Source organism: Gavia stellata, chromosome 18 (genome assembly GCF_030936135.1).
Source record: "Gavia stellata isolate bGavSte3 chromosome 18, bGavSte3.hap2, whole genome shotgun sequence".
Classification (NCBI taxonomy): Eukaryota; Metazoa; Chordata; class Aves; order Gaviiformes; family Gaviidae; genus Gavia; species Gavia stellata.
The window spans coordinates 2,427,273-2,447,446 of NC_082611.1; the positions used below are offsets into that span (position 1 = coordinate 2,427,273).

The window sequence follows — 20,174 nt, forward strand, 5'->3', positions numbered from 1 at the left end:
TCCCTTCAGAAGGAAACATCAGCTGCATCAATCCCTTTCATTCAGCTACAAAACCCGTTCTATTTGCTTTTCCATATTCATGGTATGAACAGGAGCTCACCTCCTCCCTGCTTTGGGGAACTCCCTCCCTGCCGTGGCAGCAGCCATGAGCACCTGCTCCTCTCGCCTTCTCCAAGCAGGACACTGAAGGGGGAACGGCCGCTTTGCCAGCAGCCAGGTCTCTTTCCCAGTTAGCGAAAGAGTTGTTGGACCCACAATGGATCAACCATCAATTTGGTTCTTTCTGGAAGACCAACCTCATGTCCAGTTACTTAACCAGGGAAGCAGGGTGCTCGCGCAGCTCTAGCACCCATGGGTGCGAAGGGCAGGAGGGCAGATGGGTCACAGGGCCACCGTGCCACGGGGGAGAGAGGAGAGCAAATGCGAGAGCTGCTTCTGCACCCAAATTCTAACACGAAATCCTCATCCCAAACCGCACTGGGTATTTCATCCTTGACTTTAAATAGACTAAATAAAAAAGGTAAAGAAAAATAAATCACACGATAAATCGTGCAGTTCCACATTGCTTATTTTGGGGTGGCGTCTGACATCACTGGGGTGAGAGCGAGGAGGACTGACTCGGGCGCAGAGGTGTCAGAGCTGCAGTCGCCTGGGCTCGCTGCGGATGCCGGCGCTGCATCTAGCAGCTCTCTAGCAGCAATCCCGCCATGGCAATGCCCCCGCAGACCCTTATGAACCAGCCACCGGCTTCACAGCTTCACCCGTGGCACCAGGTCCAGGCACCCTCCAACCCCCAGAGAAGACCACGCAAGGGCAGAGTCATGCGCCAGGGGAGGTTCAGGCTGGATATTAGGAAAAATGTCTTTGCAGAGAGAGTGGTGAAGCACTGGCAGAGGCTGCCCAGGGAGGTGGTGGAGTCATCATCACTGGAGGTGTTCAAGGAACGTGTGGACGTGGCACTGCGGGACATGGGTTAGTGGGCATGGTGGGGTTGGAGTGATGGTTGGGCTTGATGATCTTACAGGTCTTTTCCAACCTTAGTGATCCTATGATCTCCCTGCCCACCCATGTTTGCTCCAGAAGGAGACGACAGCTTTGGAGGTGAGCACATCAACCACACCTCTGTGCAACTTTTTCCCCGCTCTGGGAATAGCTCACCGTATCGCAGGGGAAGCGGCTCCTCGGCCACCTCTTTGAGCTGCATCTGTGCCACCCGCTCTTTCACCCCTCCTCGCTTGGAGCTGAAGAGGAACCCCAGGCTGACGTCGTCGAAGCAGGCGATGCTGGGCACGATGGTGAGCCAGTTGAGGAAACTCAGGTTTCCGCTTAGGATCAGAAGCACCTAAACAGGAAAGAAGGCAGCAGAGGGTGTTGCATCTGCTTAAATGACAACAGAAAAGCATGGTGAAGGAGATGCCGGATGGGTTTTAGCACCCTAGCACACACTTTGCTGATTTTCCATGATTGCAACGGTGATGGCAAACCTCTCCCTCCCTGCCCAGGCTACAGCCCAAATGTACCCCACCGGCTTGCAATGCGAGCTCTGCCCTTGTTTTCAGCAGGAGAAAGATCAGGCAGGGTATAGCGTGACTGGATTTCCATAGAGCTCCCGGTGACGGCGTTTGGCCCCAGGGGAATGGTCCGCTTCCTGCTTATGCCAATGTATCCGTGACAGCCACATTCCTGAAACCCTTCAGGAGGCAATATTGGACCTTCTAATTAAAGAGCAGCATTAAATATAGAAGCATGTATGTTTTTAAGAGGCGCTTTTTTTTAATTTTAGCTTTTATTGGCCATTTAGGAGAATGTCTTGCATATGTAAAGCAGAGGAAGTGGAAAAATCTCCAAGCCTTCGGAGGAGTGTCCATAAATACCTGTACTAATTGGGAAGAGCTTTTTGTAGGCACATGTTGTTTTTTGTCTTGCTTTTACGATGACTTGAAAAACATGAGGAACTTTCTTGCAGTTCTCCAGCATGTCCTAATGAGCGTCAGGCAGTTGTGTTTGGGCACTGCCCGCCTAGCCTTGGTCATGAATCACATCTTCATGGCACACGGCTTCATTTTGCAGCTGTAAGACGTCACTTCCTCGCCATGTTCATACATCAGCCATGGGGAAGGTGCAGGTACAACCCTGCTCAAGGTACGTACCAAGCCCCCGCCAGAGCTTTTCATATAAACCCGAAAGCACAGAGCAATTTCTGCTTCCTCAGAAGCGCTGTTTTTCATTTCTATTTTTCTAGCCTAAATTTATTCAAGCCCAGTCTATACTTACTCGGTTTTTTCTAAGCCAGTATTTTACCTGTTCACAGACACCCCACTTGTTTCATTTGTGCAGTTACATCCCTTCTCCTCCTTTATACTTTCAAGCCAAACCGCTCTGGTCTCCTCTCCCAGAGGACTTCCCTGCCTGCTCATCCCAGCAGCCATGCCCTCAACCCCAGCAAGGTTCAATCAATCTTCCTGGGTGCCGCCAAGGAGCGTACAGAGGATATCCGACGGGTCTCACCAGGAAATTGTACATCGATGCTACCATTTCTCATGCTCAACCAGACCTCCCCCTCCTGCTGTGTTTTAAGGCCGCATTTATCTTCACTGCCGGGGTGTCACGTTAGTGCTTGCCAGCCCGTGCACACAAGTCCCCCTACACATAAGCCATTTCCAAATACGTAGTTCGCAGCATCACACTGACGTCTTTGCTCCTAACCCACGGTACATCATCCCGCGTGTTGCACAGCCTAATTTCTTCCCATCTGCTCATTAACCTTTGGAAGGCAGGAGGCTGGGCTGCAGTGACACCACTAACGGTGCCGAGAACTGACGGACTCAAAAATCCATTGCTTTGCTTTCATACACAATGTGGTTTTTAACTGAAAGCAGCCGAAGCATTTAATTGCTCCACGTTTCATCCGAGATGGGACTGCTGCCAGCACAACCTTGCTGACACCAGGACTTGCACCAGATGCAGAACGGACGTTGTGAACTTGCTCCAGCGCCAGCAAAACGCCGTGTCAGACGAAGCCAACCCCAGGGCGGTGGCCGTGAAGACACCTCTGGGTTTCCCTGGGGCTGGCCAGCCATCGCAGCGGTCGCAAAGGATCTGTGAGGAGCGATTTAGCGTCTTGGCGTAAAACAATATACGGGAATCCATGCACACAAAGACAAGAAGAGAAAAGCAGCTGATGCCTGTTTGGGACTATCTGAGTTTTGAGGCTGATTTGGATACTTGTCCCATTAGTCACGTTACGTAGGGTATAGCCCCAATTAACTAGCTGTTCCTCAGGCACAATAAGATGAAAGAGGAGGAAAAAAGCGAAGAAAAGAAAGTAGTCTCACCACCTTATCCATAAAAGATGAAGGTTATAAAGCTGACTTAATGTATTACATGACGAAAAATAATGCCATGATGTAACAAAGTAATCTATTTTTCAGCCTTCAGACCAGCTGAACTTCCCCCACCTTCTGGCTGGGTTGAAAGCTGTAACCTTGATTGGCACCACTATTATTTTAAGAACACTCCTCCATTTACACAGTTGAATTTTATCCTCCCGTGAACTGTTTACTCACAATTTTTAGCGCATATGGCCAAGGATGGCTTTCAAGACAGTGCAGGACCAAACACGCGAACCCATGACACCCCCAGCATCCCACCGCAGGCGGAGGAGCTGGAGTGTGGACCACGCTCCTGCCAAATTAACCTCAGCCCCCTCACTGGCCCCCCACCAGTCTCCTCCTTTCACTGAACAAGCGACAAAGCTTTCAGAAAGCCGGAGGAGACGCAGAAGCTGCAGGGCCAACCAGAGACTCAAGAGGCACAGCTAAAGTTCTCCGTCTCCTCCAGCCCTCGTTGCACCCGAAGACAGCGGGTCTCTAGAGGAAACCCAGCTGCCTTCGAGAGCCGACTCAAGTCAAGCACAAGAAGACTCCTTCGGAGCTGGAGACCATCACAAACTTCCCACTCCCACAGCAAAGCATTCCTTTGGGTCTGCCTTCGCCAACATACACAAAAACTCCACAATGAACAACAAAAAAGCTCCATCCCAAGCAAAGAGGAAATCTTAGTGAACCTTGCAGGTTCTCCTCCTCCGGCCAGGACGATGAAGGTAGTGGCAGACATCAACCCCATTGTGTAACGTGTCACGTAGCCACTATCATGGTAAACCTTACTGCAGCACAAGACAGACCACGTAACAGAGCAGGTCTTTGGCTAAATCCTGGGATGTCCAGGAATGCTGCAATATAGTTTTTACATATTCCTTCATGCTGCCCTTGGCTTTTAGAGAGGTGTCTCTTGACCTCACTCAGAGGTCTCCAACCTCTGCTGGGGCTTGTTCGAGAGCAAGGTCTCCATGGCAGTGCCGACCGTATGGCTGGGGCCAAAGAAAGGACCCCCCCACCCTACTTCACATGCAGCACACTTAATTTGTTTTCCACGGCTTTTGGGCATCACCTGGGGGTTTGTTATTAGGATTTTGTTATACTCACGTAACGTGAGGAGGCTCCAATTGCAACGTGGACCCGTTTAGCTTGGACTTGCCAAAACAGATGGTAAGAGGACAGTTCCTGTCCTGAAAAAAACCTAAATCTAAACATACCGGAGAAAGCCAGATCAAAATTAGGATGTATTACAGCTGTGTTACAGGCAGAGAGCAGAAGAATTTTGGCACCTAATTCTTATTTCAGCAACCCTCTCCAGGGATATCACCTTAAAGAAACTCACTCAGGATCACAGAAGGAGTCTTGCAGCAGAACCTGAAATAGGACCCAAATCTCCCGATTACAAATCCAGTGTCTTAATTACAAGTCCCCCCACCCCGAAATATCTGCATGCCCAAACGCTGCTCCCCGGAGTTTCCCTACGGTTTATCCCCGAGTGCCCTCATCCAGCGTGCCCTCTCCTTCCCTGAAACAGGCTTACTCTGGCGCTTGCTCTCCCGCTCGAAAATAAGAGGTGGTCTCCCAAAATAGCATTCCACGATGCAAACATCAATAACACATGCACAATTTCGGTCTGAGGACTTTCAGCCAGCGTTCTGTTAAAAAGATGTACGTTTTCTCATTAAAACCGACAACAAATAAATGTTAAAAACATGTCATTTCATATTTTATATGATTGGCACCATTTTTTTAAATACTGTGATTTGCAAGTTACAGTTTTCAGAACGCCAGCAGGACCCTTCAGCAACAGAGTCACATAATCTTAAAAAACTGGGAGATCCGACCAATTACGGTAAGTAACAAAAGTCCTAACTATTATTTAGTTAAAAAAGCAATTACTTGTTTATCCTGAGTTGGATAATTATCCAGAATTATGAGGGGGAAAAAAGTATTTAAATCTGAATTACATACACGTGTTAGGTCCTTGAACATAACATGTTACACTCGAGGTTTGGTGCTCCCCCTTTGATCTGAATGTGATTTAGTTCAATCACCATTAATCAGCCTGTATTCATTAACACACTTCTCACTCAGCTACTTCGTTAGGAAACTCTGATCCTGTTCTGATGCGATTTGCCTCGCGCAATTGCAGTAATATTAAGAAAATAGTTCTGCGCTTTGCCACTTCTGCCGAGGCTCATTTTACAGCTTTGTACGGAGTGACTGGGTGGTCCGTGGGAGCTTTTTTTTAGCAGTGATTCACCTCTCTTTATTGCTTGGAAGTCAGAAGCAAGATATCTTATTTCCACCAGCCCTTAAAAATCAGGGGATTCAAAAATAATACAAGTTTGGCGTTTTCTGGTCTGTGGGTGGAATCATGAACCTGACACATTTTTAACTTCAGTTATTCCGACCAAGTCTCGATGCTTGCGCTGGCCGCTGCGACTGCTGCCCGGGCGCCGGCAGCAGATCCAAACAGGGGTTGGTATTATACCCTGCCCGAGGGGGGCTGAGCACCGTGAACCCCTCAGCTTTGCATAAATAAACCTCAAAGGACCTCCTGCTTCAAAGTCAATTAACAGGAGAACAGGTAATTTTTCAACCGTGCCGAGGGGCGGCTGTCCTAGCAGATGGTTTCGTGGCCGTTTTGGCACGAGGTCTACGGTATTTGATCGACGTGTCGGCCAGTATTAAGGGTGAGGCTTTGTCAGCTGAGCAAGCGGTGTCTTCTGCAGCGCCGATCCTGCGAGCGCAGCATCCCCCGGGGTTAGTGGATCCTTTGCGACTCAAACTAGTATTTGCCTTGGCAGGCAGCGCACATTTACCTAAATCCTTCCTTTTCTGCGTGAAACCTCCTAAGCCTCCGTGTCCCGCTCTCCCTGCCCTGGCAAAGCGGAGCCGCGCTGGTTCCTGGCGGGAAGTTTAATTTAACATGAATTTCTCAGGGCAGAGCTCTCCGATCGCTGCGTACTCACCTCCTGCCCTGGGAACTGAAAGGGGTGCACGCCTGACGCTGGTGCTGCTGATTTGGGGTAAGCCACCGAAATACCCAAGGGCTTATTTCACCCACGCGCAAAGCAGGGGTGTGGGTGCTGGACCTCCTCCGCACCCACGTCTGGGGGGCAAGGACATCAAACCCCTCCAGGAGCTGGTGCTGGTGGTCTGGGAGAGCATGGAGAGCATCGCTGCTCCTTCCCCATCAGCCGCAGGAAGAAGGAGAGCTTGTTGGGCACATCTCACAGTAATTTCAGCCTTCGCCCCGTGCCAGGCTTGGCCCTTCTGTGCTCCTACCGCGACCGCAACGCAACCGTATCTCCGTATCTCCACCCTCCGGACCTCTGCTGCGGTGGATGGGCTGTGCCCTCCCTTACCTTGGTCTTGATTTGTGTTTACTGAGTGTCTTTCTCTCGCCGGACAATATTTAAATGCACAATTATAACAAACAGATGGTATCAACCCCTGTGGTGATTTAAAAAATTTTTTTATTAAAGCACAGTATTAATCATGGTAATTGGGTAGGAACTTTAAGGTTATAAAACTACAGCATGTCTAATGAGCGAGCTCCTTATAGGAGGAACTGAGGTTTTTAATCTAATAATGTCAGTTTTATGGATTATGACTGGAGTTTTATGAAGTGTGATATGAAATACTGTGGATTCATGGCTCTCACTGGATTAATTTGGAAAAGTAGTTTTCCTGGTTCTAGGCCCAAAAACAATTATTCCTTACATTTCTGTCCCCTGCACTGTTACCAAACCCCTCCGTCAGAAAATGGGCACCTACACCCATAACTTTTTTACAGGTTAGACTTCTTTGTTTGGCTGGTTTTTATTTTTTTAAATCACAGATTGTTATACACATACAGTAGGTAGGAGAAGCTCATATTCTGTGTAGCAGACTGTATATTTGTCCAGAAGGAACAACAACGGGCTGTAAACTCTTAAACACGGTCGAGGGCTGGCTGGAGCTTCCAGGCTCCATCCGAGCACGGGGACACCGTCACCACGCAGCACGGGAGCTTTCTGATATTAAGCCATTGGCACAGAAGAACCAAAATTGGGGTGCCTGGAAGAACTATAATTTATTTAAAGAGAAAAACATAGGAGCAGAGGGTTGGAAGAGACCTCAAGAAGCCATCCAGTCTTTCCTGCTGCCGCAAGGTAGAGTCGTCTCTACCTGCACCGTAGTGTGTTTGTCTAAACTCTTCCTAGAAGCCCTGTTGAGTGATGGAGCCGGGTCCCTGGCCTTCCCGGGCTACCTGCTCCACTGCTTCACTGTCTTTAAATTATTCCTAATACCTAGCCTGACTCTTCCTTGACAATACTTAATCCCACGACCCCTTCTCTGCTCACTGCCATCAAAGACAGGTTGTTATCTTCCATCTACAATAGCCTTTCATATAGGTGAAACCTCTCCTCTTCTCCACTGCCTCTTCCCTGCCAGTAATGTTCTCGTCTGGATTAAATGACCCCAGTTGGTCCAACCCTGCCTCGTGAATCCAGTCTCTAGATCTCTGCTTATTCTCACCGTTCTCTGCATTTTCTCCAGCTGGGAAGTATCTTTCCTGAAGGGAATGCCCAAAACTGAGCCACAGCTTTTAGCTCCAGCCTTACCAGCGGCAAAGAGCAAGAAGGATTTATATACTCGGAGCACAAAGAATTTATATATTCCAGCAGGACGTTTGCCCTTTCTGCAGCAGTGCAGCCCTGCTGAGTCGATCGTATTGCCAAGATTATTCTGAATACTCACCACGTGTGCCAACACCCTCTACCTGAGCTTGGTCTACTAATAATAGACATCATTAATGACAACCCTGACTATCCCTAGATAGACCCCGGGGAAGCCCCCTTGATAAATCCTTCGTTCTGACAGTGAGCCATTGATAACCGTTGAATAGACTTTCCAACCCGTTTTGTCCAGCGGACAGTATTTCTTCTTACAGACCCCATTCTCTTGGGTTGTTTATGAGATTTTACGCGAAACAGTTTCAAAAGCCTCAGTAAAAGCATATATTGTTGACCCTCTATTCATGCGCCTTGTTTGTCCATGAAGGAAGGACGACTGCTTTCACATGGTCTGCTCTTGGCAAAACCATGACGGCTGTAGTTATCCCCCTTGTTTTTTGCAGGTATTTAAAAATGGCCGGTTTCACCATTTTTCCCCAGTATTTTTCCAGTAATGGCTCTGTAATGTGCTGGCTCTTCCTTTTTTCTCTCTTTAGAGGACAGGTACTTTATTAGCTCTTCTCTGTTCTTTCATTACTTCACCTAAGTTCTATGAATTCTCAAAGATAATCACTAATGCTGACAGGATTTCAACAACCAGCTCTTTAACAGCCCTAGGATAGATTTCCTTAGGCTCAGATGATTTGAAAAGATCTAACTTAGCTAAGTACTCTCCAGCTCCCCCCTGCCTGTGGTTGAGGTCATCCTGCTTGGTTACTGGTATTAATTATACCAACAGCCACGTGAGATGTGACTTTTTAGTGATGAATGTTACAAAAGAGGCACTAATCATTTCAAGATAAAACACAGACCAAATTTATCAATTAAAAAAAAACAGGATATAGAAAAAACAAAAGTAAACCTCCTTCCTTGCACACAAAATAAACAAATGCTCACTCACCCCGTGCCAGTGAAAGCTGGAGAAAAAAGTGCCCAACCCGTCTGTGTGCTGTCAAAACTGCAGTACCTGAGTCCCACATGGATCTTCTCATTGCAGATCCCCAGAGCCACACGCGATCAGCTCAGCTGATCAGGACAGCAAAGACCCCCTCCTCCTGACGGACCTGCTGCTGGACCTCCAGAACTTAAGAACGCTCCTCAATGGACTTGGCATGTCACCACGGAAAGAGGAAATTGGTCTTTCAAGCTGGATTTTATGGATCCTTATGAAGGAGCAGATGTGATGAGGAGCCCATGTCAGCCCCCGAGAACGCGCGTGCCGTGCTCTCTGGAGCTGCCAGGGAAAGCGGTGGCATTCGGCACCGGCAGGACCATCTCGTGCCCATCCTCTTCCATCCCGCACACGACAACAGTGCTACTCCACAGCCACGCAGGGCTAACGGCAAGGGTCCCAGATGAGAGAAATGCCTGCACCAGACTTACCTCCCATGGTTGAGTAAAGGCACTACAGGCTGCTCGACTCCCCGTGGGAACCAGAGAGAAGTGGGAGTTTGGAAATGACCCAACCAGGCCATGCCTTGGAGAAGAGGGGGACAAATCCTGGTGGTACAGGTGACATCATTTGCCATCACCCACCTCAGTGGGTTTGCCCAGTCCCTCAGCACCACTCCTTGCTCCTCTGCCAGCTTGCTCTCTTTCTGGTTTTCCTCCGCGCACCCAGCAGCCGGGCTGGGTGAAAGGCAGATGGTGGCACGCTGGTGCCAATGGCATTGAAAGCACAAGCGCTACCGGCTGCGTTGGGGACACCTCATCGCCCACAGTCGCTGTGCCGTCTGCGCTTGGGACAGATCTTTAAAAAGAAAATACCAGCCTTCTCCGAACGGGCATACATTGCTTTGGTTTTGGTTAAGCGGTTAACTCCGCTCTTCTGAAACCTGCAGCCTCACCGCCAAAGAATCTCCCACTCATAGGACAAGCTGAAACTCATAACATGAAAAGTTGGTCCTTCCTGTAAGAGATAGGCAGGACAAGCCTCAAAAGCCAAATTTGATTTGAATGTGCCTCCAGTTACTTGCGTACCATGAAAACATAGCCTCCCACAAAGAAAAACAGGCTATCATTCCCCCATCTGGTTTCAGTTTGAAAAATACTTATATATGTAGTTCTTCCCAAAAGTTATTGTAGGCATGGGCAAAAAATTCCCATTAAATGACAACAGCAAGAACATTTAATTTTCCCCTATTATTAATTTAATCTCTTGTTAACATCTTGACTCAGTATTTGAACAAGGATTTAATCTCTGCTTTGCAGCACTATTTAGTGCAGAAAAATATGTAGGAAAATAATTACCTCTGTCCACTTGCTCTGTTTTAGTCAGCAGATAAAATGGTTTTGTGAATCCCACAGAAATTCAGAAAGCTCCTGGAAGTACCAGGAGAAAAAGGAGCAAAGTCAGTTGTGCTGGTAAGATGAGAAAGAAGAACGTGGCTTGACTTGGGTTTACTTTTGGACACGCAGTCAATTGGGTGATCTCAACTGAATTCCCGTTACAAAACGCAGCCCACGAGAGAAAGCCACCTCCCTTTCTCCATCCCTTACCTGCTGTGGGGACGCCTGATCCCAGGACACCTGGCTGCTCCTCAGAGACCTCAGCCCTGAGTTTCCAAAAGGGGTGGAAGCACCTACCCAGCCCACGGGAATATCGTGGAGTCAGGAAATAGCCCAGATTTGGTATCCAAGACATGATTTCCTAGGCAAAGGCTGAGTATTTCCTTCCCACAAGATGATAGGAGAGAACCCACATATTATTACCACATTTAATACAGAAATAAGAAAATAATAAACCTTGAGATGCCCCTTGCACAGCTGCACACATGCGCTGGGCACCTCTAGTTCGCGGGGGGTCACTCGGACACGGCAGAAGAGATGAAATGATTCATTTAGAGCCAGAGGAACCAGCCAGAATTCAAAGCATTTTATAATTCACATGCTAGATACAGATTTTTGTTTGCCTGAGTAACTATGGCTGGGGGCTTGAAGAACTGTCTTAAAAAAGGTGCAGATTTATCGCTAAGAAGCAGAGGTCAGTATTTAAAATATTTCTAAATACTTGTATAGGTAGAGACTCCCCTGAACTTATAAATGTAGAATGGAAATATTGAGGAATAAAACAATTATTGAGAAATAAAACAATAATTAAGGAATAAAATAACTATAGATGCACAGATGCAAGCGTGCAGCCATCTTAACTAAAATTTGTCCCTGAACTGGGTCAGATTTTGACATACTACAAATTGCACGGTAAGGCGTTTGCAATCCCTGCTCTAAGTACCTGCTCTAAAGTTACAAAGAGAACTGTGCTGAAGCAATAGGGAACCAAACCCTTTCCACTCCTGTTACGTACCTGACATTTGTTCTTGATCTAAACGTGTAGCAATATAAATGTCTCACTCCATACTCGTTTTTAATTTGTAGCTATATGAACCACCTACTATAGTTCCCACAGATTATGGGATTTGACTGCGGAGCACTTCTACGGAAAGCTCAACTTTCAGATTTTCAATGGAAAAAATTTTAAAGAGAAGCAAGAAAGTGAAAGTGGAGTGATTACAGGGTTTTTAATATATATATACATATATATATATATAACAAACCAAATCTCAGGCTTCAGCACTCCACCTGACCTCCAGCGATGAGCGGGCAGAAGCACGGACGGACTGCGGCTCAGTGCAGGCTGCCCCTTCCGAAACACCCAGGACTGGGGTTGGGATACCGGGATGAGAGACAAGTCCAGTGCCAAAAGGGTTAAACTTAGTTTCCTTCATTTATCATGTAGCCCAAGATGTTGTACTAAGTATTCCTATTCTAGGAAATTTTATACATTTAACTCGATTACCAAAGTATCATGTGTGAATTTAGGATCAGTTGCTTGCTTTGGGTCTGAAACACAACCGGGCTCCTCCTGTCCTGCTCCTGCCGAGCCGAGATATGTCTCCAAATTACTGACTTTGACACATTTATTCTGCTCTGAAGCTTTGTTATGTAAAATACCTCTTGGTGTTGCTTGATCCCTTGGTTCTGTTGCTAGAGGCTACAGTGTTCCCCATTAATACACTACAGGCTAAATAACTGCTGAAGGACTGTTTATGTAAGTGTTGGACCAATATAAAATGAAAGAATAATTTTACAGAAGGAAGGATTTTTTTGCTACTCTGCTCTGAATTATCAACATCTTTCCATCCCTGATGGACACTTCCGAAAGGGGGAAGCTGTCATGAAGACACTTAACGGCAAAAACCTTTCAACACCTTACTTATTTTTTTAATGAAGACCGAAGAGCATTTTCATGGACCAGCAAATCTCAATGAGCTTTTCAGCAGTATCCTACATTAGAGGACCAATTTCAGATAATTTCCTCCTGATTTTACTCCAATTTGCTCCAAAAGGTTGACTTCAGTGGCAGACCTCCTAGATGAGGATGCTGTTTAAGGGGAGGAAGGCAAGTCCCGGTAAGACCAAGCCCTCTAAGTTTGGGACAGAGAGTTTCTCCATGGAGAACACGCCAGCACATGAAAAGAGGGTGGCAAATGAGCGAGGGAGACTCTCTCACCAGACCCTCAGCTTTTGAGCTCGTACAGGGATAACTCCGAAACAGTTCTAGCTGCTAACCCAAACCAGCCCTGCAGGCAGGTAATACCCACGAGGCACCGACTCAAAACACTAACCATTAGCAGAAGACTTGGCAGGTCACCACCAAAACCGCTGTCGCTGTCAGGAGGAGGCGGAGCAGGAAGAGGCAGAGCTACCGGAGCGAACTACCCCGTTGGGTTGTACCAGCATGAGATCAGGATCTGGCCCCAATTCAGTCCCAAGAAAACTGTATTAGCATGTAATTATGGGGCCTTGTGTGGACTTTGAAACGGGACGTAAAACCAAGTTCCTGATTACTCATGGTCATAAAAGAGACCATGGAATTTTCTGCGAAGCCGGGAGAAGCAGGATGCAGATCTCAACCCAAGCTCCAAGTCAGGTTGTTACAACCAGGGCACCGCAGCCCTGCCCGGCATCCCCGCGGGACCCGGCAGCCCTGGCCGACGCACCCTCTGGCACACGGCCGAGGAGCGGTGACGTCCCAGCGCCGGCACAGAGCTCCAAACGCGCTGTTTGCAAAATGCCCTCGGATCCATCCGCAGGACAAGAGCGCTGTGGAAAACCAGAGCGTTGTTCCCCCAGAGCACGCCTGGGTTTCTTCACTCGGCGCGAGAGCAGCACTCGTTCCGATTAGCTCATTTCATCAATAAAGTCAAACAGCACATTAAAAAATTTCTACATCTATTAACGGTCCAAGCGTTTCACTAACCAGCTCCGTCCCGCTCATTAAAAATACTTTTATAGCAAATGTAGGGTTCAAGTCCAGCAGAAGTGCTCTGCTTCAGTGGTATCTCCAGACGGGTTATGTTGGAAAGAGCCCCACGCCACGTGCTCCAGAGGGATGTCCGGCTCTGCCCTCCATCTGCCTCCTCCACGGGGAGAGCAGGTTGGAAAGGATTTTTCCCAATCGTAATTCGTGGATTTATCAAAATACTACACAGGCCAGACCCAGCCCTGAGCACCTTCCCAGGAACCCTGTTCCCATCCAGGATGCTTGAAGACCATCATTCTGATGTGTGGGACACCATCAAACCTGAGCTTACCGAAATGACGCACGAGCGGAATTACCACCCTGTGCTTGGCATTTTCTTCTTGTAGCAACAGCAACAGGGTCAGGCTAGGGGCTCCTCGAGCACCCGCCCTCTCCCCGTGCGCGGCCCCAAACCGCAGAGTGCCCCCAGCTCCCAACCCCTGCGGCCGCGGGCAGACGTGTGTGCTGGGCGGCTTGGACGTCAACGCAGAGCAGCTACGACGCCCGGTCTGTCACCAGTGGAGACACTCAGATACAAGATAAGGCAGATCAATGGCAAATAAGCTAAAAGCAGTTACCTGACTGTAAAGAATGATAAATTGTTTTTTTTTTCCTGTTAGCATGGCAGTAAGGTCTTAGAGTGCAACAGCGGCGGTGTTTAATGACGAGCTCTTGCCTGTTTTGGTTAACAACCAGCAGCTGGTTTGTAATATCAAAACCAACTTTCTACTGAAAAGTGATTGAAGAACGCACCCGTGAAAAATTGCTTCACAGCTTCCTTTCAAGCCCGTTTCCAATTTGAGCTAGACACCTAGTAAATAGCATTACAGCTTTAAAAAAATAATCCTAAATATAACCGTGTCTTTTGGACGGCACTAGCTGGACTGGGCAATACTTGCCTAGTCAAGTTGTTCTGGGAGCGTTTTGCTGCAGGTTTTTATTTTTCCTCTCTGCTGAGGTCTGCTACATACTCGGATATTAAGACATCGTAAGAAAAATTCCAACATGGCAATTAATCATTAACTGTCATAGTTCTCCATAAGGTGCAAATTTAAGGTTATAAAACTGTCAAAAACCTGAACAGTTACACGGGCTGCTTGTGCTGTTGGCTGGATGCGCCCCTGGAAGCGGATGCAGACAAATACCTGCGGTGCTGTGGGCTGCAGCGCCTCGGGAGCAGCCGGGGCGTCGCGCGCCCGCGGCAGAGGCCGTCCCTGTGGGAAACCGCGTGGCTGCCGAGAGGTGGCTGTGGCGTGGTCCGGCGCTGCTCAGGCAGCCGGACCTCCAGCCGGGGGGTCGTCCCTGCGAAACCACCCAGGGTCGTCCTATCTGTGATGCACGGTTCGGTAAGAGCTTGCTGGACGTCTTGTCCACGGCCCCTGAGTCACACTGAAGATGCCTTTGGTGAGCCACGGAGCGCACTCCCTCCCTTCGTGGAGCACATGGCTCATCTTCTAGTGGACAGGAAACAAGGAGGGAACGTCAGATGGAGGAATTAAGATGGTGCGAGGATGGGGGAAGCCCTCAACAGAGGAAATACTGCCTTCATGTTGACATATTATACAACCCCTTGAATGAGAAGACCTTAGGTCTGTATCCCTAAGGAATATGGAATATGGGACTGCGGAGAGTCACTTCCATGTGACGATGTCTTGAATTCAATCACGTGCAAAAAAAAAAGAAGTAGAAGGTCACTTACTCAAGTGGCAAAATTACGTCCCTTTAGCTTTACGCAGCAGCAGGGACCAAGAACGCCTCACTAGGCATCCCTGGCACCTTGGTCTTTCCCAAAAGGTACACGGCTTTCGGGCACAGCCGGTTTCAGAGGACTGGGACCAGCGTACAGCTCCACGGGGGCTTTCCCACCAGCTCCAACAGGACCGAGAATTTGCATGGACAAACCGGAGGTTTGACTCGCGAGTTGGTCAAGCCACGGACGCCATTTCGTTTGCCATTTCTGCTTCAGAGCAAGCATCATCTCCTAATACTAACATAGAGGAAAAGAAGGATTCAGCAAAAGCATTTTTCACCCTAGTCGAAATAATCCTTGTTTGAGGTCTCGCCTGTTTTAATTGCAATCTGGAATAGGCTGTCAATAGGCATAGATTAATAACTCGCTCACCAATTACACGGCAAAGCACAGAACTCCACTGTAATAAATGCTAGATGATTACTGAATTATCAATAATAAAGTAGAACGGTATTAAGACTAGAAAGTGAAAGCCCTTTTTCCAGACTACCCTTTTCTGTACTAATTAGGACATTCTTCACTGAGGGACGTGTGGGTTCAAAATTCCCTCTGCAAGAAATGATGTGAATTAAACCCTGCTCTCTCAAATCCTGGATCAGTCTGAAGTCACATGGAACTGTTTATATTCCTTGATTGAAGGAATGCTAAAATACTTCTGGCGAAAATACTTCAATTCCCTTTCCACATACAGTCATTGCAAGCTCCTTTGAAATTCACTTTTTCGACAATATTTAGACGTATCTAACAATTGCCAAAATAAGAGCAAACCCCAATAGAGAAGGACAACGCGTCAGAAGAAATCTATTCTGATAGCAAACTTTTTGCCTAGTATCTGTCCAGGCCTTGGTAAAATTGGGATTAAATTGGTATTAAAGACAGAGCCCAGGGAAAACAATGTTCTTTGGAATAAATTTAGATGGGCAGGCCGAGTATCTCAAATCTCAGACAGCCCTGGCATAGGGAAACGGGATCTGTGTTACGAATCCCTTTCAAAACTATTCAGATCCAAGGTTTTGGTTCCACCAGTTGTGGAGACAGAGCAGCCAGCTGCAGAAGCTGGATCGGGACTCCGCTCCCCACATTCACTGGCACTTCAGTCCCAACAGAGAGTCAAACTCATCTTTTTAGTTCCAAGTTAAAAGGAAAGGACACGACCACATCCGCAGGCGTAAGGAAAACGCAGGGAAAAAGCAAAGGGGATGTCACATCTGATCAGCTTGACACCGTGGTGGAAAACACTGGTGGCTTCTCTGATTTATATCTCTCTGCAGCTACTTTCTCTGCCTCATTAAAGTACATCATTTCAGTAACTCTAAGCTCTTAGCAACATCTGCAGTAAAATATTTAACTTGGGTTGGCTACTCGGTGTCACTGAAAGCCAAGGCTGGGCGTATTTCAAAACCCAGGATGACCTGGATTTTTCCACCAAACCAACCTCTCGCAGCACGTTCGGCGCTAATACACGTCCGGGCACGGACCTGAGCTGCCGGCCGCGGGCTTCTGCAAGCTCAGGAGAAATAGGAAACAGTTGTGGCGTGAAAACGCACCGAGAAAAAATAATCCCGTGCCTTATTTGGGGCTGGTTACCATTTGATTTTAATAAAGAAAGCCTGCAAAAGCCTCAGGGATAAAAAATGAAGTACTGAATGTAAAAATTTTAGTAGAAATGCTGTTTGATAAAAAAAAAAAAGGAGAAACCTGACGGAAGTGCAGAATGGTCACCGTGCCTTAGCAGCTCCGTCGGTGAAGAGCCTTTGCAGCAGACAGCAAAGCACCGGCTGCTCCCCGCTGCTCCGACCCTGAGCCGTTCCCTCCGCTGCATTAGAAAATGGGTTGAAAATTGTGACAAATATGTAACGTGACACGTCGCACTGCGTATGTCAAGTACGAAATGCCCAACTGGTGGACGTAAAGCCTTTGTTAAATTTTCCGAGGCCAAAAGAAGGAGGAGGAGGAGGAAAAAAAGGCATTTTACTTACATCCCAGATGGCAGCTCAGCAATCCCCAAGCTGTCAGTGCCGAGGTAAATCGCAAATGAAATGTACGTTGGGCAAAACCAGATATGCTTAAGAAAACACAAAACGTGTTAAAGGACACATTTTTATGCTGCCATCTGCAGCCATTTCTTTTCAGCGTTGGGGCGCTTTGCTTCCAATTTAGGTTACAATGGGAACGAGGTGTAAATTATGAAATGCTCAGCAAAGGAGAACTTCCAGCTCTTTCCCTCCAACGGTTCCTTCCACACGGGACCGAATCACACCCCGGCACGGCTGGCGGGATGGAGCCAGGGAAGGACGTGCAGAACCCAGGAGGACCGGGATGCTCCAGCCTTGCTGGGGCGGCTTTTCTTTTATCTGTGCACATTTATTTGCCTGTAATAAATAATATGCCTGAACTAAACCTCCAGTATAGGAACTGCTTGCGCCCGTTTAGCACTAGATAGTCATGCAAGCATTTGAAAGAAGCTAAAGCACTACATTTAGGTTTGCAGAAGACAGAAAAGAGGAGGTGCTCTCAAGGGATACGGGCAGAAGAATAAACTTTCTGCAATTTATATAGGTAGCTGCAGGCACACACGGCGTATTAGGGTTTCAAAAGCTGCCGAAGGAGCTTGTCTCCTACAGGGAGCTTTGAAGATCTCACCCATACAGAGGTTAGTGCAGCGGGTATTTCCTGGTAGTATCGTACTACGGTTCCCAGCGCAGATTTGGCCTGTGTCAGATGGGATCACATGAAATGTAGATCCCGGAGGATGCCGGAGAGGAAGCAGAAAATGCCACCCACTTTCAAGGTCACAGCTGCAAGGAGATCCCTGCTCATGCTGCTGCACTGATCGCTTACATATGAGATGAACCTCGGAAGAAGAATGAAAATATATGTGTATCGGAGCATTCCAGGAAGAGCTGCCACCAGACAGCCCTACTGCTGGCGGAGGAACGCCGCAACGAGCCCCTGCATTGACAAGAACCTAAGGGCAGCTGCACTGTTATCAAGAAGAGATGCACTCTTGGAAAAAAAGCTGCACGTGGCTCAAAATAATCTCTAGCAGAGGATGAAATACAGCTGCCCGTCCGTAAGTTCCTACACTCCGAAGCGAGCGTGTGACTCATTCAACAAAACCCAAGTGTATCAACATCAACCCTGGGGCTGATTTTAAAAGGTTACTCATTATTCACCAGCAAATTAGGTTTGTCAACAGACGGAGAGAGCAAAAATTCACTATTGCCTCGTTCTGCGACTCAAACAGCCTCCTCTGGCAAAGGGGAATAACGAGCTCTTCTGAGCCAGGTGACAGCTAGCGTGACATGGAGATAGAAGAGGGGGAACGAGACACAGAGCAGAGGAGCCCAGAACTTGCTTGGCACTGGCCGGTGCTGCTGCAGCGGCCTTGGAAATGGCAGCAATCAGAAGGAGCAGGGATCTGAATACTCCCAGGCGGCTGCACGCCAGTGCGGAGCTGGGAAAAGACGCAGGGAGCTAGGAAAAGATGCAGGGAGCTGGGAAAAAATGCAGGGAGCTGGGAAAAGATGCAGGGAGCTGGGAAAAGATGCAGGGAGCTGGGAAAAGACGCAGTGAGCTGGGAAAAATACAGGGAGCTGGGAAAAAAATGCAGGGAGTTGAGAAAAATGCAGGGAGCTGGGAAAAGACGCAGAGAGCTTTGCTGGTCCAGTTTTTCTGCACCATCAAGATCGTGATTAGCGCTTTGGCAATGCAGCTGCATGCGAACGGGCGGTGCCAGGTTAGAGCAGCGCGGGACCGCAAGCGGGAGGAAGGGCACTTTGTGAGCCGAGAGCGGGGCAGCAGCGCTGCTCACGTGTGCCGGAGGGGTCTGGCATGGAGAGAATCTGGTCCGCACCCCCGGAAGGTCCTGGCTTGGGTGGGCATCTACATCCTGGACCTTCATGCTATGGACTTCAGTCCGGCATTGTTTCGGGTGGTTTTAGTACGGCTTTGTAGCTTAATTTCCTCTGACAGGGAGAAGGAACCCTTTAGGTTTCTATAAACCAGCATGTTTACAAGCGAGTGCCAAACAGAGATCCGGGTCCAATGTGGCCTGCGAGCAGCCAGCCCCACCGCTGCAAAATTACACGATGGAGCACAGGACGTGCCACAAGGCATTAATCTCCCAACGCACAATTTTAGCCTTGAAATCTCTGCGTGACAGATACATGAGCAGCTCAGACATGACTGAGGGAAGTTTAACGAAGCAGCAAATTACAGCTCTGCCCGGGATTTTCCACCCGAGATACCACATAGGTATTTCCCAGTACTCACTCGTCGGCAATTGTGGTCCGAGCAGCTCCTTTCTGGCGTCTTGTGGTGGCACCACTGCTGTCATGGTGCTGGTGGTCACGGGTCCCTGGGCCACATCAGGGCACTGTCACCAGAAAACAGATGCGTGGTGCCAGCCCAACACAACAAAAGGTATTTGCCTGGACCCAGTGAGCTCCAAAGGAGCCCTTTGGTACCTGCTGGGAGGTGTCTTGTGGGTGAGCTTGGTCCTGAAGACCCTCAGGACCCCCCTTGGTCCTGAAGACCCTCAGGGTTCCCGTTTTGCCCTTGCCCTGGACAAGGAATGGGCTGTCATTAGCCTGTGAGCTCATGAGTGTTCATGATCAAATCACGAACATCTGGGACTTCTCTAATGCTTTGCTTCCAGGATCTCCACGTGCTTTCCAAACTCAGGAGAGGACAGATGGCAAGACAGAGGCAAGAAGAGCAGCAGTGCGACACAGCACCTACGAAGACAGGAGCAAGGAGCAGAGCCCACCCGAGACACACGGCAGGGGATGCGGTGGCTGGGTTCCCACGCCACACGCCCAGCCACCTCTCTGCAGCGACCTCAGCTTTGGAAGACAATTAAGCTGTGGCTTAAGGAGCATCAGATCCATTCCTGACCTGATCCACTCACAGAAATCCCTCCGCATCCCCAAACGCAATTATTTCCCCAACTTACTGATATTTTAAATAAAAGTACAGATTATTTTGGCTGTTGTGGATGGGACGGAGTTTTGCAGTCA

At 48.3% G+C, this 20,174-nt stretch overlaps 1 protein-coding gene across 1 annotated transcript in view; it reads right to left on the reverse strand.

The window, feature by feature from the left end:
- Window positions 1-20,174, reverse strand: part of LMF1 (lipase maturation factor 1) — a 210,964-nt gene that overhangs the window by 28,391 nt on the left and 162,399 nt on the right. The window contains exon 7 of the mRNA XM_059826580.1: window positions 1,159-1,342. Coding sequence (XP_059682563.1) covers window positions 1,159-1,342 — 184 coding nt within the window. The remainder of the gene's footprint in view (window positions 1-1,158; window positions 1,343-20,174) is intronic.